A 21,790-nucleotide genomic window follows, 5' to 3' on the forward strand; every position below is an offset into this window, starting at 1 on the left:
GACGGGGAATGGCTTCCACTTTGAGACAGCAAGGGGATCAAAATGCCGCTTAGTTGATGGATCAGCCGTTGATCTGTCTTACGTGGCCTGTTTCCTAGATTTTGGAGTCCGTAATAATGTCCGGACCAGTGACCCCCTAATGCCCAGCTGTCAAAAATAAAAAGGTGTTTTTTGATAAAAATAAAATCATGGCATAGACTTGACGAGATGGACGACGATGATTGTAAAACATATCATGGTGTGGTTGGGAGCAATAATAATAAGAAAGAATGGAAGTAAGAGACTATCGACCATTGGGCCGTTCTGAAAGATGCTGATGCAAATCTCCTCAGTGGCAAGATAATAAGTTGATGGAAGGGTGGTGGAGGAAACAGCAAGACGTCCGAATTAAATCTGTTTTTAATAATGATTATGAAAGAGACATGCAGAAGAGACGCTGTGGAGATGAAGACGAAGGAGATGATGGCGATATCATTATGGCTAATTAAATCTGCTAACAAGCATATGTTATAGTGGGAATGGTTAGGGCATAGAGTGGCTTCTAAGACAAGACAAAATCAATTAAAAGAAAGCACATTGGAGAGGACTTTTTATTTTTTTTCTCTCTTGTTGATATGACAGAGCAGCAACGTCCACATTCATTCCTTGTTCCTCGGCAAATGAGGCCAGGCCGGCAACAATCTTAGACCTGTTTTTGTACCTAGTTTATGGTGGAGGTAGCCTGGCATTAATTCAGTACTGCAGCGGCAATGGGACTGGGCGGAGCCACTGCCCGGTTACTCTTCTTCCTTTCTTTCTTTACTTCAGGAATTCATCTCCTTCTCTCCGACACAGACCCTCGTGATGGTGATTAGCCCAACCGCTTTCCTGCCTTCCTTCCTCCATCTTCTTCTCCTATTCACTCCATTCATATATTTTCTTCCATGAATCAGTTATATTATTATGATTGTGATAGATATTTTTCTGACAGTTTTCACAAGTTGTAGCTAGCTAGCCAGGATTGCTCTATTGGATTTATCACATTTCCTACTGCATGCTGCCACACCTAGAGCCACTAGTTGATGATTTTAACAATGGTTTTTGTGCGGTGGTGCAGCGGCAGCACTCAAATCACTCAAGAGTCAATGGCAAAATACACCACCTAGCTGGGACCAGTCTGATGATCCATGTGGAGCACCCTGGGAAGGAGTCACATGCTCCAATTCAAGGATCACTGCATTGTCAGTACTGAATTTCCTCCACATGATCAGTAATTTATTATTATTAATCGTCTCTCATCTTCTCTGATCATCACTACGTATTCTATACATTTCAGGGGGTTATCAACCATGAGCCTCGTAGGGAAGCTAAGTGGTGATATTGGAGGACTGGCCGAATTGAGATCCTTGTGAGTTTCCTGATATCTATCTAACAGGAACTAGTTTATATATTACAAGAAATTCAAAACAGCGTTCTACCTTAGCAAGATTATTTATAACCAAGCATGTTTCTAATTGAAACATACACATTTCCACAAAACTGTCCGATGCATGTAACAATCTATATATCTTAAAGCTTAAATATTCAAGCATGAAGGCTATTTTATTGCAGGGACCTGTCATTTAACTCAAACCTCACAGGACCCCTCTCTCCACGGTTAGGAGACCTGCTAAACTTGAGCATCCTGTAAGATGAAATACCCACTTTTCTACTTGGCCGGCCGGCTTATATAATTCTTCCATGAATATCAAAGAAAGTGTATTTTACGCGTCTTTCCTGCACCTTTTCAGAATCCTTGCTGGTTGTGGCTTCAGCGGTAGTATTCCAGATGAGCTGGGCAATCTCGCCAAGCTATCCTTCTTGTAAGACTGGTTAAACTAGTAACAATTATGAAAACATACGAATCAGCAGGGGTACTATATCTTCCCTTTATTCAACACTTTCACAGGGCTCTCAACTCAAACAAGTTCTCTGGCGGAATCCCACCTTCCCTGGGTAAACTCTCCAAACTCTACTGGCTGGACCTTGCAGACAATCAATTGACAGGAACCATCCCAATCTCGAAAGGCACCATCCCAGGCTTGGACCTGCTACTAAATGCTAAGCACTTGTGAGTAATTTTTTTGTAAACACCTCTCATGCGAAAGATGAGTAAGAATTGTATTTTGACCGTGTCTAGAAATTCAATTAAATAAATAAATATAGCACATTTAATAGTTACTCTTCTGAATTTGCAGCCATTTCAATAAAAACCAGCTTTCAGGTTCCCTTCCACCTGAACTTTTCAACTCTGATATGATGCTGATACACGTGTAAGTTGGTAGCCAGACAATGCTTTTGTTTCTCTAATTATGTTCTTTTACCCCCAGTTGTGCCCTTCTAATTGCTTGTGATTCCTCAATGACAGATTGTTCGATGGGAACCAACTTGAAGGAGATATTCCCTCCACAATATGCCAAGTTCAGAGTCTTGAGGTTCTGTGAGTAAAACCGCCCCAGTTTTATCTTCCTCTTATAAATAATAATCCTCTCTGCGAGCTCAATTGGGACTCTGACTCATTTTGTTTGCTTCAGTCGACTTGACAGAAATTCTTTAGATGGGGAGGTCCCAGATAATTTGAACAACCTCACGAGCCTCAACGAATTGTGGGTACTTTTACTCTCACAGTTTAACATGGCCGTGTTTCACTCCGTTAAGCATAACAACCTTTCCTCCCTAACATGTTTCTTTCAGGAATTTAGCACACAATAAGCTGAGAGGCCCTTTTCCAAATTTAACTAGAATGGACGCCCTCAATTATGTGTAAGTTCCCTTTTCTGCTCTTTTAACTTGTCCTTTTTTCATGCTAATGAATGCGTATCCATAATTTATTTTTGCAGGGATCTTAGCAACAATTCTTTCGAATCTTCAGAAGCTCCTGATTGGTTCTTAACCTTACCATCTCTCACCACCTTGTATGTATCCGGCACATCAGAAATGTACTATCTGGAAACGTTATAGATTTGTAGTCTCATTTCGAAAATCCATGCTGCAGAGTTATAGAGCAAGGATCTCTTCAAGGGACTTTTCCATCAGAAGTCTTCAGTTTTCCTCAGATACAGCAAGTGTAAGTCTTGACCAAATGCCATTTGAGCTCCCAAAAACAATTTTAGAAAGTGCAAATTGATCATTCGTTTCTTCAAATTTTGGAAGGTTGTTGAGGAATAATGCATTCAATGGCTCCTTCAACATGAGTGTCAGCATCAGTCCACAACTCCAACTTGTTGATCTGCAGAACAACCAGATTTCCTCCGTAACACTGACGGCTGATTACACAAACAGATTAATGTGAGCAAATTTCTAGAACTTGCATTTATTTACGTGGAGAAATGTGATTCTTTCAACCACTCGATCGCCATCAATCTCAATTTTCATTATTATGAACTCAGACTTGTAGGAAACCCAGTGTGCATTGCTCTCACAAATACCAGTTACTGTCAACTCCAGCAACAGTCTACAAAGCCTTATTCCACTAGCCTTGCAAATTGTGGAAGTAAACTGTGTCCCATTGAACAGAAGCTCAGCCCTCAGAGTTGTGAATGTGCTTATCCATATGAAGGGACTCTGTACTTCAGAGGACCCTCCTTCCGGGAATTGTCCAATGATAATACGTTTCACTCACTAGAGATGTCACTTTGGGACCAGCTGGGCCTAACTCCTGGTTCAGTTTTTCTTCAGAACCCTTTTTTTAACGTTGACGACTACCTTCAGGTGCAGGTCGCGCTATTTCCACCCACTGGAAATTTTTTTAATAGGTCTGAAATTCAGAGGATTGGATTTGCCTTGAGCAACCAAACGTACAAGCCTCCCAAATATTTTGGGCCCTACTATTTTATTGCATCGAATTACCCTTTTCCAGGTAACTTAAGTCGCATCTTTATTCATGCATCTAGTTTCTGTCCTACCATCCTTGGAATGGTCAATTGACTAGAAAAAGAAAACATGTTTCAGATGGTTCCAGAGGAAAGTCTTTGAGCACTGGTGTGGTTGGTGGCATAGGAATTGGCTGTGGCTTACTGGTTATGAGCCTTGTTGGAGTAGGGATATATGCAATTCGTCAGAAGAAACGTGCAGAAAAAGCTATTGGATTAAGTAAACCATTTGGTAATCAACACATAACATCTTTAATATTCTTGGTACCAATCAAGTGCACTGTTTGGAATTCCGTTTCAAACAATGTTTTATGAAAATTTAATTTTTTTTATTTAAAATAATTTTTTATGTTTTTTTTATTGTTTTGATTTGCTAATATTAAAAATAATATTTAAAAAATAAAAATATATTATTTTAATATATTTCCAAGTAAAAAATACTTTAAAACACAACCATTATATACTAAACTCACAAACACCCTCTCAATACAGCATCAAAGAACTTTTGGCTTGTGCAATAAAACATTTGTGTATTTTCCAGCTTCTTGGGCTCCGAGCGGCAATGATAGTGGCGGGGCACCTCAGTTGAAGGGAGCAAGATGGTTCTCTTATGACGAACTTAAAAAGTGCACTTGCAACTTTTCGCAAAGTAATGAGATAGGTTCTGGAGGCTATGGAAAGGTATATATTCAAGATTTTGTCAGGATATATTTACCAGAAAATTGTTCCTTGGTCATCTCGTATACATTGTCTCCAGGTGTATAGAGGAATGCTTTCTGATGGCCAAGTTGTGGCAATCAAAAGAGCTCAGAAGGGATCAATGCAGGGAGGGCACGAGTTCAAGACTGAAATTGAGTTGCTATCACGGGTCCATCACAAGAACCTTGTTGGTCTTGTGGGTTTCTGTTTTGAACAAGGAGAACAGATGCTAGTCTATGAATACATGCCTAATGGAACATTGCGGGAAAGCTTGTCAGGTATGCTCACTTCTACTACTATAGTCATGCAAGTAAGCATTGAGAATAATATTGCCAGGACATTGAGTAAGTTTCTGTTTAAATTTTTTCGGCCACCCGCGGGCATTTCAACGGCCCCCCAAGAAATTTTCGTCTGAATCAGTATGCACATTGTTAAATTGTAGGAAAGTCTGGCATTTATCTTGACTGGAAAAGGAGACTTCGCATTGCTCTTGGCTCGGCTAGAGGATTAACTTACTTGCACGAGCTTGCGGACCCTCCTATAATCCACAGAGACGTCAAGACCACCAACATTCTGTTGGATGAAAACTTAACTGCAAAGGTTGCTGATTTTGGCCTGTCAAAGCTGGTATCAGACATCTCAAAAGGACATGTTTCAACTCAGGTTAAAGGCACCCTGGTCAGTATAATTACTTTTCCTTCAGTAAATTCAAAGGATGAGAATATTGTCGTATCTGTCTTAATGGACAAATTTGGCGCTAATCATTTTCATGCAGGGCTATCTGGATCCAGAATATTACATGACACAACAATTAACGGAGAAGAGCGATGTGTACAGTTTTGGGGTGGTCATGCTTGAACTGATAATAGCAAAGCAGCCTATAGAGAAAGGGAAGTACATTGTCCGGGAAGTAAGAATGACAATGGACAGGGATGATGAAGAGCACCATGGATTGAAAGAAATAATGGATCCAGGCATTAGAAACATGGGGAATCTTGTAGGATTTCGGAGGTTTTTGGAATTGGCAATGCAGTGTGTTGAAGAGTCAGCAGCAGAACGTCCACCAATGAGTGAGGTGGTGAAGGAAATAGAAATGATACTGAAAAATGATGGGATGAACACGAACTCAACTACATCAGCATCTTCTTCTGCTACAGACTTTGGAGCTTCAAGAGTTGGTCCTCTTAGACATCCTTACAATGACATAGCTAAGAATAAGGATGTTAACAGCGTTGACAATGTCAATCACGATGCCTTTGATCACAGTGGTGGCTCCACCCTCTCAGGAAAAGCTGAATCACCGTAGCAAATGTTCAACTCTTTTTTCTATTTTTTCCTTCCCTTTTCAGGTTAACTACAGCAATATTGATTTATACCGTGTTCAATCCAAAATGAAAACAAAATGCCTTTATTTTATTGTAGTAGTAGAAGTGTGCAGTTTACACATTTTGACCTTATAAGCCTTTCTTTTCAATCATATATATGAAAGGTCTGTAGAAGAAGAAGAAGGGATTGCTTGCCTTCTTTTCTTTAATTTCTAGTTTCTCTTTTCCTTCGGCTCCATGAATTTAGCTCAGACACAGAATAATTATTTGTGCAGGTGAGGGTTTTTTTCCCGAGGATATCTGCTTAAGAAAAGTATACTTGTCAATTAATTAATAATATCACCATTTAGCAAATAATTAATATCCGGGAAAATTAACGAGCTTCTCAAAATTTGCACTTTCTCTCATTAATTTCATAAATTACAATTGCCTTTTCAAAATTTATATTGATGATGCTATTTCCTCTCTCCTTTCCACAAACACAGAATCAAAACATAATTTTAGCACCATTTATTTATAAAATTTGAATTGTTTTCATTTAAAATATATTTTTAAATAAAAAACATCTTAAAAAACAATAGTTACCATAGTATTAAAACAATACCTTAATCAATTAATTTTTCCTTTATTTGTGTTGTGATGTGATTTCAATTAAATTGCTGGTTATAAATCAGTTATTTTAATGTTTTTCAAAACCACAAAACCTTAAATTGATTTACGGAGGTTAGTTTTAATAAACCCAAGTTGAGCGAGGATTTCTTCCTTTGTTGTTTCTACTTGAATTCATTTCTGGTTCTTTTTTTTTTATTTGATTTACGTGGGGTGTCCGGACCAGCTTGCGCGTACCACGACTATTTCCCACGGCCCACTAGACATCTTGCAAGCCCAGGAGCAGGTAAGGCACCGCGGGAGTGACAGGCGTGCACATAGAAAGTCGAACCCGGAACGGGGATGGAATAAGTCACACAATTCATTTCTGGTTCTTAATTACATGAGACAAGTGATGGAAGAAGGGAAGGCTATTGGGATTAGGAACCGAGATTTATTTATATCAAATCAGAGAGGGAAAGAAAAGAAAAATCCTCCCTCCCATATGCTTTTTTTGTTTTTTTTTTTGTGAAATTCTAAATGGGAATGGAAGGAAGGGGAAAGGCAGATCATGTGCTGGAAGAGGGGAAAGCTTCTGCTCAAATTCTGAATCTTTACCTGCTTCCTTTTTTACCTTCATTTTGAATCTTGAATTGTATAATAGTTAGATTTAAATATTGAAAATCCATTAAAAACAAAAAACAGAATTGGATTTTTAAGAGAAATAATTTTTTTTCCACAGTAATCAAATATGTCAGATTTGAATTTGACACAATAATCAGTTGTTGTTTTTTTTTCTTGTTCTTGAACAGAAACTCCAAGAACTTGAAGCTAATAAAGTGATATCACCTGGATTTTAACCCTATTTTTGTTCGGCAGATCTCAGATTGATTATCTTAATTAACAGTTAACATAAAAGCTAAAGTGTGGGAACACTATTGTTCATTCACATCCGTTATATATAATCCACAGTGTTCACTTTTTCTTTTTTAAAAAAAAAATATCATTTTTTTTAAATTTTATTTATTTATTTTATTTTTTAATATTATGGTGATTAAAAATTAAATTTCATAATTTATTTATTTTTATTTAATTTTTTTGGGAATCATTTCAAATTGTTTGGAGCCGCAGCCGCGTTCCCAAACGTAGCCTAACATGGTTACCAACGATATTATACTTTATATAACATTTTGACTCATATTGGATATTTCATCATCCATCAATAATATGGTCATCCTCTCGTGGATGCCAATAAATCTAATGAACTCATTTGTTTGCTAACAAATCCGGTCATCTTTTAACAGATACCAATCAATTCGGTCATCCTTTCGCGGATGCCAATAAATCCACTCATCACCTCACGGATGTCAATAAATCTGGTACATTTATATCCTTTTACCTTTCTTTATTTTGCATTTTCCTTCTTTATGTTATTCTTCCAATATATAGTATATATATTGATCTAACAAAATATTGACAATCAAGAAAAAAAAACAAAACTTATTTAAATACGAGTAGGATAATGATCACCTACCTGGTGTCTGACCTCTGGACATGACACCCTGTTGTTGTCTCGCAAATGTAGCATTTCTTGTAGCAATAAATATACAAATATCATCGACAATTCTATTAAAGTCGCAAACTCCACTCCAACTTTTATTCACTCTGAATTTTTAACTTACTAACCAGGACAATTCCTTAAAATTTCACACATGAACACTTTTGTTTCATTTTTCATAATTTCCATTGTTCCAAACTCGAAATCAATAGCACTTCCAAATGAAGATTGGAAATTAATTATTTTCATCGCTTTCAGCTTAAGCCCCTCAAAACACTGTTCAATGTTTCAATCATAATCAGAGTTGTAGAGTTCAATTTTAAGCATGATTTGTTTCGTTATAAAGCTAAGACATAAAGATACAACTTTTATGTAGAGTTATGAACCCATTTATTCCATCTATACATTCTATACATCGAAAATCATCCTTGACAATAACATGTGGTCTATCCAATAGGGTCCTAATTAGACCTCTCTGTAGTTTTTAACCCATATCTGAAGTTTCATAGCTCCGATTAATGAAAAACCAGTTGGATTTGAAAGCTAACAACTATATCTACAACTTTCTTGAAGATATGTATATCAAATTTTATCATTTTCAGATTTAATGTTTAGCTGGAAGTTAAGGTGATAAAACTGTCTTATTTTTAGCTTGTAAAATTTAACAAGTAACTAAATGTTTCCAAGTATTTCCTCATCAATCAAGGCAACCACATCATGTCAATACTCCTTTTAATACCATTTAACATTAATCTTACATAATTCAACTTAAGCAAATCTTCCTTCTATAGTCAAAACTCTCTCAATCAAATTGTTATTCAATTACTACTCATAATAAACAACATCATTCCACCATAAAAACATCAAAGGAAACAATTACAGTTCAAAATCTCATTTTCACATAAACTAACACATTCAACACATCTCATATCACATTTTCATTCAATCTAATCAACTTAGATAATTTCTTACCCTTGATGGATGATGGATTAAGAGAAAAATACAAGAATAACCTAAGTTCACTTTTTCATTTCTCCCTTCACTTCCTCTAAAAACCCTTAATTTCAAACTTATATTCTCTTCAATCCCTTGACTTTGAGTTCTTGATCTCCCAGAACTCCCTTAAATCTTTTGTTTTTTAAACTGTTTAACAAAAAAATTATGAGAATATTGCATAAATCCTTCTCTCTCTATCTCCCTCAATTTCAGCCAGATAGAACTTGGCTTCCTTTGGCCAAGTCTCCTATTTATATGACATCTATCATTAATTTACATATTAAACCCTTTATATTTTTTTTATTTGCACATTGGCCTCATGTATTGTCTTTATATACACATTAACTCCAATATTTTCTTTATTTCCATTCCCACCCTAAAACTCTTTCTTTCTAGTAATTTAATGCTACACCATCTCTTTTTCTCATTCAATTTTATCCTTGTCTTTTTTATTTAGAGTTTTCTTGAATTTAAGTATCTTGTTTCTGATTTAAATCTTTTTCAGATTCCATCATCTATTTATTCTAAATTTACACTTAGTCATTACGACTCTCATTGAATCTTACTCCAATATTTTTCCTTTTTCCTACAACACTTCCAACATATTGTTTTTTTTTAATTTAACACATTAACATTTTATTTCAAATGTTCCAATCTATCATCTTCACCCATAAAGTAAATATGCATTATATGCATTTACTAAATTATATTTCTTACTATTCGTGTGAATTCTATCTAAGGGTTTATTGTTGCTCTTATAAATTGATATATGAAAGATACTTGAAACTAATAAATAAATGCTTGTTAGATGACATGTACACTGAACTGACCCGTAAAAGAATTTCATATGGAGAGATTATTTATGTCTATAATTATCCTAATCAAGGATAACAAACAAGTAAATATTGAGTATAACATAAACTATATAAATGTATTTAAGTAATAAAAGAAGGGTTCATCATCCTATGAAATACTAAAAATGTTTTATCTGTTATCAAATAATATTGATTGTGAAATCTTTGCCTAAGGTGGAATGAGATTTGAAAAAAGTTTCAAATCTTATTCCAATAATCAATAACTATAGTATTAACGAATAAAATAATTTAACAAAACAAACATACTCCATGCTATAATATCTAAATTAGAACATTTATGATGAAAAGATAATAATTATACTGAGAAATTGGTCACTAAAAGGTTAATCCAAATCACGTATGACTTTTCTAATATTTTGGGGATCATGACAGATTCTTAGACATTATACTTGATTTTCAAATATAAATCAATTGATTGTTGAATTGATAATAAATTAAATTTTTTAATTTATGTAATCTTATTTTATTTAGGATTGTGATTTATATTTGGACCAACTTATTAGGAAACCTAATAAGTCGCACACATAAGAACCATTGATCATAAATTAAAATATGATGATTAATCAAATGTGACTTGATTATAAATAAGTTTTATAAATTGAGGACTATAATGTAATTAATATGGGAGATTGCAATTCTAGACCTAAAAACAATCAACTAAGGACTTAATTGAATAAATTTCTAAAATTAGCCTAAAATAATATATGTGATATTATTTAAGGAGCAAATTGATATTTTTTTTCATGTATATGGTTTTTTAGGTTTCTTTGTAAATATAAAGTTATGCCTTTTTATTTTCTATGAGTAAAGTATCATACAAAAAACATTTAAAACACAAAAGAAAAGAGTTAACACTCTAAGGTATAACAATCTCTCTCTCCTAAAATGGTTTAGGATATTTCTCACTAGTAATTCATGTGTATTACCATTAGAGACCATATACTTAAATGTCTTGTGATTTGCAACAACTTAATCTTGAAGTAGTTATTCAAAGCTGAAAAGAATATTTGATTTTCAGGTAATCTTTGTATAAACCCTAAAAAACTCTAAATCTGTTTAACAAGATATTTGAGATTCTTGAAAAATTTAAAATTGATCATTTCCACCGTGTATATGCATTCCAGAAAACCTAACAAATCATACATCCCCAAGTTGATTTTTAGGGGAAAAAAGGAAAATAATTTTTTTATTTTTATATGAAAATAACAAAGTCTCAAGATCTAAATGATATAAACAGTTAAAGATCATATTATCCTCAAATTGGTTATTTGATAAAGAAAAATGAAAAAAAATATTTTTATATGAAAATAACTAAGTTTCAACATACAGAAGACTCGACCTATTTAAGGATCATACTATCCTCAAATTGATCCTTTGGTAAAGAAAACAATCAATATGTACCTACACTAAGGAAGGCAACCATATATTTTTCATTATTTTATATATGAAAACAATCATTTAGTTTATTTCATAACATAAAAGCACAAGTTTTTCAATCAACAAACATAACTATCCACACATAAAAATTCCACATCGAGGTCAAAGAATTACACCTTAGATAATCTTGTTGTTACCCGTCCTCCCAATGTTATTGTGGGGTATTGATTCCAACCTCATCACACCTTGAAAAATAAATCTCCATAGACATCATACCCTTCAGGTCACCATACAATAATGCCAACCCTAACACTTAAAGTATTCATCACAATACATTTACAAATTAATAATGCATTAAAAGTTATTTACAAAATAATAATTCATTTGGGATTCAAAAATAACATTCATGATTTGCTGGAGTCGACTAAAAGTTACTGGAAACTGACTAGAACAATGGAGACATGTAATTACCACACGTTGATGTATGACATGGATTGTGGAGAACAATAACATGTTTCGGTGAAGGGAAAAAACATGTGAGTTAATGGACCAAATGCGCCTCCTCTTCCTCATCTTACTTACACAAGTGGTGTAGCCCATCACTACTCGAGGTGGGAGATCAATGCCAAGTTTTGGATTATTTTCTTCATTCTCTTTATGGATTATGCTATTGTCGTTGTCTACCATTATTTGTTTCAAGTAAAGAGAAAAAAGTATTATGATGGTTTTTTATGGTTGTAGTGGTTATAGTGTGAATAATTCCTATCGGTGGTGATGGTTGACATGGAAGATAGGTTGTTGCTATGATGGGTTGGATGGTGCTCCTAATCATGGAAAGGGGTAGTTATGAAAGTGGAGAGAGGTCTGTGGAGTTTCTGTGTTGTTGTCAGAGATTGATGGGAAAATAAGGAAATGGTGGTGACTGGTTCTATTTAGAGTGAGTTTGTTTTGATATTTCTTTTTTTTTTAAAAAAAAAAGAAAGAAATTATGAAGGATATTTTTAGGAAAGAGTTTGTTTTATTTTTCTTATTTGTTTTTCCTTTGTCCCTTTTCCTTTTTAGAATATCTTGGGTATTTCTAACATATTTTCTTTTGTGCACCCTGGACCTTAATTTATAGTGTTAGGTTCCTATTAAATTGGAAAAATAAAATATAGCTAAATTTTTATATTCTTTCATTCTCAAATAAGGATCTCTAATTTGGAAAATGTTTATTCACAAATTATTTTTTCTCCCCTTCCTACAAGTGCAAAATCTCTTCCAACATTTTTTAAGGTTTTGCTTTACCTTTTATTTTATGAAAGATGATCCTTATTTATTATTTTTTTTTATTTATATGATCTTTCATTATATTATTTATTTTATTAAATATGTCTAACTTATCTTTGGTATTTATAGTGTGTCTTTCTTTTGTGTACTTGATACCCTATTTTATAGTGTCAGGGACAAATTTAAAAAAGTAAAAAATACATAAATTTTTATATTCTTTCCTTTTTGAACGAGGATCTCTAATATGAAAATTTTATGATAAAAGCTTTTCTTACTCTTGCAACCCTCTTCCTATATTTTTTCTAGTTTAGCTTGAATCTCTATTGAATGAAAGATAACCCTTATTTATTTTCTTTATTTATGTGATCTTTCATTATATTATTTGATATTTGGTCCTCTTTTCTTCTTTGCTCATCATTTCACCACATAATATATTTTTTTAAAAAAAAAAACTTACATGAAATAAAATAAATAAAAGTGTCAAAAGTCATGAAATTATCATATTATTTTTGTAAATTGAATTGACATACATAATCAATTCCTTATTACATACACACACTCACACTAGTTTACATGCTCGCATAACGCTACAAGTCGAATCAAAATTCTTTTAAACATAAAAAAAATATTCAGGTTGTAAGAAACTATTTAACAATGTTTTTAAGTTTGGCACACTGATTCAACTTTGAAACCTCTCAACTCGGCTTCTGAAGTTTAAAACTAAACCATGTGGGAGTTCCCTTGACATAACTTAGTAGACTTGACAGGTCCAACGACAACCCGAATAACAAGTAAAAAGCATGGTTTAATTTAAAAAAAAAGATTTAAGATGATATTTTTTTTAATATTAAGACAATGAAACATTGGATCAACTTGAACATCGTGGGTTAACCCATCAAATCCACGACTCGAGTCATGGACTCCATCAGGTTTGATCATAGCTCAGGTTTAAAATTAAACCATATGGGAGTTGCTCCGACATAACTTGATCGACTTAGCAAGTCTAAAAACAACTCAGATGATAAGTAAAAAAATATGGTTTGGCTTTAAAAGAAATTTCAAGATGATATCTTTTTTATATAAATAGTGAGACAACAATATATTAGATCAACCCGGGTCTTTTGGCTTAACCTAACTCACAATCCAGATTATGGACTCCTCTAAGTTTCATAACTTATTAAAAAAAAACTATTTTTGTTTAATTATAAAATATAAAAAAATATACACATAAAAATTAAGTACATATCGAATGTTAAGATGTTTGTTTGAAACTATGATAGTTTTACATAAAATAAACCAAAATTAATTATGAAAATCAATCAAATATTAAAAGATAAAATTAAAAAAATAAGAGCTCAATTCAAACCTAATATTGAAAGACAAAATAAAAAAAAAATTAAAAATTTTTTTAAAAATAAAATTAAAAAAATTAAAAAATAATAATAAAAAAAAACAGACAAAGAAAAAAAAAAGACCATGCCAAGCGCGAGTGTCTGGGCCTTAGAAAAAGCCTTTATTATAATGACTTGACAAAACAAATAAAAGGGGGAACTAGCAATAATAAAGGAGGGAGGAAAGGAAGGTAAAACGATGCGTACGAGGACGAAAGTAGTAGCAGTAGATACTAAATAGGTAGAGGAAAAGAAAAGAAGAAGAAAAAAAGAGGTTAGTTTGAGAAACTGTGTCACGTGCAAATTTCCAACTGCGTGTGTGTTCTCACTCTCTCACTCTCTCTCTCTCTGTGCTGTATCCAGAAGAGATCCTTCGCATTGTGGAGTTTTAGTTTGTTTCTGTATTTGGAAACAAAAGGAGGAGGAAGAAGAGGTTGAAGAGGAGATGCGGTGGACAACGATAATAATAATGGCTTGATGAAGTTTTTAATAATGTGAATGATTTGTTGATTGCGATGGAAGGAAAAGCCCTGAAATTTGAATCCTACTGACTGACATTACACAGCGGCAGCAGCAGCAATTAGATTAGACTAGACTAGATAGGAGAGGTGACAGGAAGAAAGGACAGAAGAGAATCTCCTCGGACGGAGAGGAGGGAGGGAGGAAGGAAGGAGGAGATGAAAGGCTATCATAATAATCACAATCAAGGGAAAAGGCGATGGAGGTGTCTGGTGATAGGCGTGCTGTTCCTGGTGCTGCTTTCAATGCTCGTTCCTCTCGTCTTCTTGCTTGGCCTTTACCACAACGGCTTTCACTCCACCGGTAACTCTTTTCAATATCAACATCTCTCTTTCTCCCTCAGATCCAGATTTTTTTTTTATTTAATTTTAATTTCGAATCGAACTGATCCATAATACATACGCACTTTACTTTTTACTAAACACACGGCAACCAGATCTCTTTCTATTTCCCGTTAAATCAAATCAATTGTTCCATCATGTCATTTTGTCTTCCTCCGCAGGACACCCCTCTGATCCACAAACTTCTTCTTCTGCTTCGTATGTATGTATTTCTTCTATTCAAACTTACTCTTTTAGTTTAATTTAATTATTAGGGTTCTCATTGATATTACCTTTTATTTTCCCCCATATTTGTTTGAATATTGTTTTCATTTGACGGACTGATTTTATTTTTATTTGTCTGTTACTGTAGACAGATCAGTCAAACCACGTGAAGCAACTTATTGAGAATTTTGCGCCAACTCTTTCTAATATTCATCAAGTAATGTCCTTTAGATTTTTTTTTTCCTTGCTAAACTTTGGAACCATGCTCCGATTTATGACCAGCCTTGGTCTACTTGAAAACTGCTTTGCACTCTACTTGTGGAACTTAATTGAGACTGGTAGTTGTTCGGGTTGGCTTCTAAACATGTAATGGATTCAACTTTAGGTGGTTTAACCTCTCATTGCATTTTTATAGATTATCTAGTAATATTTATGTAGAGGACATAATTCTGTTTCCATAGTGAGTAGTTTGTGTGCCTTTCAATCTGTCTGATTTCCTACATTTCTTTTAGCTTTCAGATCGGTTCCTGTTCTCTGTTATGCTTGTCCTCCTAGAATATCTCATTATTCATATTAGTGTAAGCTTGATGCATTTTGTTACCTATTTCACGTTTGTTCCCCTTATTCAAGTTCAATGGCACTAAAAAAGTTGATATTTCAGTTTTGTTAAATCAAGAGGTCTGCAGTTCTACCACAGTAGCTTGGATGAGAAGAAAATGTTTTTAGTAGGGATATAGTGTAGAAGAGTTCGAGAGACTGTTTAGATAATCTTTTGGAAAACAGTGGTGGAAGCTAAAAATGGATGCGTGTATTTTGTGCCCTATGTCATGATATAGGCAAACTTTGAGTAGCAGAATAGATGCTAGTCTTGTACAGATTTATTTGGGAGTTGGATTAAGGATCAAAGTGAGCAGACTAGAGATTGATTAGCAAATGTTTCGTAGTGGGATAAAATTTTCAAACCTGGAATTTTGTTTTGTTAGTGGAATCAGCCTATGAAAATTTGATAAACATATGATCTGATTTAAACTTATTAACTTTTTTAGCTTAACTACAGGTATCTAAATCTGTTTTTAATCCACAGTTTTTCTTTTATTTTGTATTTTATCCCAGGTTATAAACTTTACAAGTGGAGCAGAAAATAAGACCACAAGTTCAGGTTCTATTCATGGTAGTCAATGACACGAAGATCTTGTTGATCTCTTTTCTCTAAAAGTTTCTTTTATAATTGTTGATGCCCTATTATATGACTTAATGTTAAAAAAAAGGCTTATTCTCCTTTCCAATGACTAACAGGTGCTCCTGCGGTATCCCCAGCTGTACCTCAACCACCTCTCAGGAGAAATGTACGTATGCACACATCAGAGTGTTTTCCTGAAAAAGTTATTCATTTTGTAATGCTTTTAAAGCCTCTGGAGTTTTTTTTTTAATATGCTGTGGCAGAATGCTGTAACTACTGGTACAGATGAAATCACCAAGCACAAAAGAAGTGCGTTTGAGGAAAGTGAAAAATGTGAGCTCAGATTTGGAGGCTATTGCCATTGGTGTGACGAGCATAGAGAAAGTATGAAGGATTTTATGGTGAATAAATTGAAGGACCAGCTTTTTGTGGCTAGAGCATATTATCCTACTATTGCAAAGCTTCTATCTCAAGAGAAGTTAACTAATGAAATGAGACAAAATATTCAAGAACTGGAGCGTATTCTTAGTGAAAGCTCAACAGATGCTGATCTTCCACCACAGTAAGTCACTTTAAGTTTCATATGACTTTTATCTTCCATTAGCGTGAATTCAATGATGTGAGGAAGTAAAGATATCCATTCTTACCATTTTTTATCCATCATTATTTCCATTTTAAGTACATAATAAACATCATCTAGTGGAATGAAGCTTATTATGTGAAGCTAAATGTCTCGATCCATACAACAAAGGATGTTTGTTGACTCTTCCATTGCTGCTTGTCTCCTCCTGGTATTAGAAGTATCAGATCATTATTCTTTGTTCTTCCTGGACATCAGACTATGCCTGTTTTATGCAAAATTAGTGTTTTCCACATTTTCTTGGCTCATAGAAATTTATGTCTGTGTTCCTATCTGCTCTTGACTCCTCTTTAACATGTTTTTCCTTCACTAGCAAAGTACATATCATACTTATGGTTCTACTCTTTAGCATTACTGGCTTCCTGATTGTCTATAATAAAATTGTAGCGCCAGCGGTAAGCATTTGGGATGTCATGAACATGTGCATGGAGTTAATGTCTTGAGACTGGGACAAGCACTGGGGGTTCTTACTGCTTGTGCACATGTTGAGCTGCTGGTGTTCCTTGTCCTAAATATGGATGCTTAAGGCTTTGTGTCCATTCTCACCAATGGTTATCATTCCTCCTTGAAAAGCTTTAGCCATTTGCTTTTGGGGGGCTCGGTTGCCATTGGGTTCAAGTTTGTCCTGTAGCATCATGCTGTGGTCAATGCCAGATGTAATCCATAGCAGTACCCAAAAAGCTTCCATCCCATGGCACATTTATCCTCTTTTCTTTCATTTTTTGGGTTTTAGTTCTTACATCTTGATGCAGCCTATGGATTTAACTGTGACAGTATGTGAATATTTAAGCAAGGCAAGTTTGTGATAGCAGTAAAGTTTTTTGAAAAATCAGTGATAGCTATGTGTAGGAAATATAAAGTCTCACTACCTGTCATTTCTCACCTGGTTAAAATTGGAATTTTATGTCTTATATCCTAGTCCTTCAGGAATAGGAATATTTCAAGCTTATAAACATGCTTGTATTCTTTCAAATCTAGCACAGAGACTTGTAAAAAAAGGTGTAGCCTATTGATTTATGCTTATTGAGAGTGTGATGGAACTTTCATTTGAGGATCGATGATTCCATGATCCTTACTATTTGATGCTTAGGTTTTCATTTAAGGAGTGGTTCCTTGAACCTACTGGTGTGAGAGTAGTAGTTTTCCTCCTTTTTTCCCCTTTATTCTGCATAATCAAACCTGTGTTCAATTTCCAAGTCCCAAAATCTCCAAACTGCACAACCTAACCCAAACAATGAGTTTCTGCTTGTCCTGCTCCACTTTTTTAGCAGCTCTGACATAGAGAGGAGATAAAAAGGCAAGAAACGTAGGGTCTACAAAACACTATATGTCAAACAATACTATAAATGCTGAAGCAGAAGTTGATAAAGATCTGTTGAGATTGTTGTTCCAGGAAGGTGCCGGTGTTCTCACACATGTTGCTATATGACCTCATTGTTGCTTGCTTTCTCCTTTGATGTGGACCGTCACTCATTCTTAATTTATCTTTGCTAGTGTAACAGATACTGCTTAACAAATTTACATCCTGCTCAAGCACACTAATTTACCTGTTTCATCAGAATTCAGAAGAACTTACAGAAGATGGAAAATGTGATAGCCAAAGCTAAAACATTCCCTGTGGATTGTAATAACGTTGACAAGAAATTGAGACAGATACTTGATCTAACCGAGGAAGAAACTAACTTTCACATGAAGCAGAGTGCTTTCCTTTATCAACTTGCAGTGCAGACCATGCCAAAGGGTCTCCACTGCCTCTCTATGAGACTGCTCGTGGAATATTTTAAATCTTCTGTACATGATAAGGAGCTCCCTCTGTCTGAAAGATATTCAAATCCATCATTGCAACACTATGTTATATTCTCCACAAATGTACTTGCTGCTTCAGTTGTAATCAACTCCACTGCTGTGCATGCAAGAGTACGTTGCAAGTATTCTCCCATGTACTCCTTAATTTTTTTTAAAATTGAATTCCAGTTATCTAATTGTTGACCTTCATGCTTCAGGAAAGTGGGAATCTGGTTTTTCATGTTCTGACAGATGGAATGAATTATTTTGCAATGAAACTATGGTTCCTAAGAAATACTTACAAGGAAGCTGCTGTCCAAGTTTTGAATGTTGAAAATGTTACCCTGAAATATCATGATAAGGAGGCTCTGAAAAGCATGTCTCTGCCTTTGGAGTATCGTGTGTCTTTCCATACTGTTAATAATCCACCAGCCACTCATTTAAGAACAGAATATGTATCTGTTTTTTCTCATACTCACTATCTCATTCCTAGTATATTTGAGAAGTTGAAGAGAGTTGTAGTTCTGGATGATGATGTTGTAGTCCAGCGGGACTTGTCTGACCTATGGAACATCGACATGGGAGGGAAAGTAAATGGTGCTTTACAGTTATGTTCAGTGCAGTTGGGTCAGCTAAGAAATTTTCTGGGAAAAGGCAGTTTTGATGAAAACTCGTGTGCATGGATGTCCGGATTAAATGTTATTGATCTGGTTAGGTGGAGAGAGCTAGATCTTACTAAAACTTATTGGAAGCTGGGACAAGAGGTGAGTGATTTAACGCTGCCTAATATGTTTTATGAGAAATTACTTTTGTGAGTATTTTGTTGTTTAGCAGTTCTAATCATATATGAGGAAACTAGCTGCATAGTATCATATGAGATGGTAAACCAACCCTCCTTTGACCCAATGCATCCACCATAGAGCTATAGCAACTTTGGCAAAAGGATTTGGTTGACTAGTATGATTTCTGTGATTGCTAATCGTATCCAAGGAAATTACCTGTACAGTGAAATATGAAACCTTAATCCTATGCATCACACCACAGTGCTTTAACAACCTTGGCAAAAGGATTTTTGTTGACCAGTATGATTTCTGTATTTTTATCGAATAGTTTAGTTATTATAATGAGATTTGACCGTTTACATCTCATTTGTTTTCCTACGTTGCAAACATGGAAAACCAGGTAAGCAAGGGAACAGGATCTGCTGAAGCCGTTGCATTGAGCACAAGCTTGCTTACCTTTCAAGACCTAGTATATCCTCTTGATGGTGTATGGGCTTTGTCTGGACTGGGTCATGACTATGGGATTGATGTCCAAGCCATTAAGAAGGCTGCAGTGTTGCACTTTAATGGACAAATGAAACCATGGCTTGAGCTAGGAATTCCCAAGTATAAACAGTACTGGAAGAGGTTTCTCAACCGAGATGATCTATTCTTGGGTGAGTGCAATGTGAATCCATAATAAGCCAGTGGTCTAATCACAGTCGTAGTTTGTGGAGAACATTCATGAAGCATGAATTTCCAGATGTTTGTTAATTGATGCTCGTAATTTTTCTGAGCTTAAATTCCAGAAAGATATTGGGTTGCAACAAATTATAGCCTTCTGTTTTTTTGGTAAATAAATGGACGAATATTTTTTCAAGTTTCTAGCAAGCAGAAGGGAGTGGACACCTTGGGGGCAGCTCTAGTTGCCAGGAATGGACAATTTGGAATATGAAATGCAATTTATTGGACATTGTAGTGAATGGCAGGAAGAACTGCTCTGCTTCTTATTTGTTAAGTTGTACGTGGGAGTCAAATGCATGGCAATATTACTGTACACGAAAAGGGCCCAGATGTATGCTAATTTCAAGAAGATTGGAATAGCCATTTGTTTTGTAAACGGTGGTTGAGAAAGCAGGTTGTCCTGTGCCCATCAAAGTAAGTGGTTCTTTTCTCAAGTTGTTTGTTGCTTGATTTAGAAGTGCGATTAATTAATTGTGATGAGAAAATTAGAGGGATGATTTTTTTTTTTTTTGATTTTTTGTATCGATATTTCTCTTCATGTATTAACTGAATTGGCATTGCCGAAACTGTAGCTTGTCAGTTGAGGACCTGGCATGTAATTGGACATTGCTTAGTGTCGGCAACAAATATTTCAGATATCAAGCATTCTTGTTACTGTGCTGACATAAACTTTCTTAAATTCCCGAGGCAGAGTGAGCATGGTATAGTAATATATATATCCGCTTCATAGGGATGTTCCCAAAACCCAGAAATTGGAGGATGACAGATTGGCTATAAACTGGCTCCTACGTAAATTCTTCTTTATCTTGTGATGTGATTGACTGGTATGCTAGAAAGTATGCGTTTCCATGCCAAAAGTCGATGCACAAAGTTGTGAATGCCAGTAGTTGGAGACTGAATAAGACAGTTGCAAGTGAGAAGAACAGGTATATGCACAAGGAAGATAGATGCCTGTTTAAGATGCAACGGCTATGGGTACATTACAATTACACTTATAAATTACATTACAAAAAAAAAAAAAAAAAACCTGATGGGTGTGGGAAATTCACTGTAGAGGTAGGGAGAGAACACTGGATTGTAATAATGTTTCATGGTGTTTTCTTTCTTCTTTTTTTTGGCCCTTTGGGATTTTTTATTTTGGTCACTTGATGTCTTTTCTTCTATTTGTTCCTTTGATGCATTGTTTATTTGGGATTAAGCTTACCAGTGTGTTTTAGCTGCCTAGGTTAGGGGATTTTACGGCGTCAAAAAAAAAAAAATCCATTGCTAGATTGATACTCGATGTGGCAAAATTAAATGAAAATTTATTGATATAAAGCTATGGGAACTAAGTTTGAACAATAGATAAATATGCAACTCTTTTGTTCTTGCTAAAATGAGAGATTAAACTGCATGGACTAGGAAAAGGTTTAGACTTTTTTTATTCAATGCAATGTCAAGCAAAAATTTCAATATGTGATTTTGTTTAATTTTACAAAATAAAAATTGATTTTATTAATATAAAAGGATCAATTTCAAACTTAAAAAATACAAAGGATCAAATTTCAAATTAAAAACAATTAAGACTTTTGCAGTGGAAAAGTTGTGCATTTTATGTTTTAGCATGTTAAGGAAGCTATTGTGTTTTGGTTGATTATGAATTAGGTTT

At 34.6% G+C, this 21,790-nt stretch overlaps 2 protein-coding genes across 3 annotated transcripts; both read left to right on the top strand.

The window, feature by feature from the left end:
- The first annotated feature begins 291 nt into the window (after positions 1-291).
- Positions 292-6,123, top strand: LOC133688699 (leucine-rich repeat receptor protein kinase HPCA1-like). Its single transcript, XM_062108274.1, has 19 exons — positions 292-846; positions 1,097-1,220; positions 1,316-1,387; positions 1,591-1,665; positions 1,770-1,841; positions 1,928-2,089; positions 2,217-2,291; positions 2,387-2,458; positions 2,553-2,624; positions 2,713-2,781; positions 2,859-2,933; positions 3,014-3,085; positions 3,172-3,306; positions 3,408-3,877; positions 3,970-4,122; positions 4,432-4,571; positions 4,648-4,867; positions 5,032-5,267; positions 5,365-6,123. The coding sequence occupies exons 1-19, from the start codon at positions 750-752 to the stop codon at positions 5,893-5,895; spliced, it is 2,922 nt and encodes a 973-aa protein (XP_061964258.1). The 5' UTR covers positions 292-749; the 3' UTR covers positions 5,896-6,123.
- An 8,025-nt stretch (positions 6,124-14,148) lies between these two features.
- On the top strand, positions 14,149-20,811 carry LOC133689360 (probable galacturonosyltransferase 7). Of its 2 annotated transcripts, XR_009841299.1 has the most exons (10): positions 14,149-14,790; positions 14,990-15,030; positions 15,181-15,249; positions 16,146-16,203; positions 16,329-16,378; positions 16,476-16,774; positions 18,412-18,769; positions 18,856-19,401; positions 19,820-20,556; positions 20,715-20,811. XR_009841299.1 is itself a non-coding variant. In XM_062109194.1 (9 exons), exons 1-9 carry the CDS (start codon positions 14,646-14,648, stop codon positions 20,096-20,098), a joined length of 1,845 nt encoding a protein of 614 aa, XP_061965178.1. In that variant the 5' UTR covers positions 14,149-14,645; the 3' UTR covers positions 20,099-20,811. The 2 variants fall into 2 exon arrangements, 1 of the variants encoding a protein (XP_061965178.1); XM_062109194.1 differs by having other exon boundaries at positions 19,820-20,811.
- The last annotated feature ends 979 nt before the right edge of the window (positions 20,812-21,790 follow it).

The sequence above is a fragment of the Populus nigra genome, chromosome 3 (assembly GCF_951802175.1).
Source record: "Populus nigra chromosome 3, ddPopNigr1.1, whole genome shotgun sequence".
Lineage (NCBI taxonomy): Eukaryota > Viridiplantae > Streptophyta > Magnoliopsida > Malpighiales > Salicaceae > Populus > Populus nigra.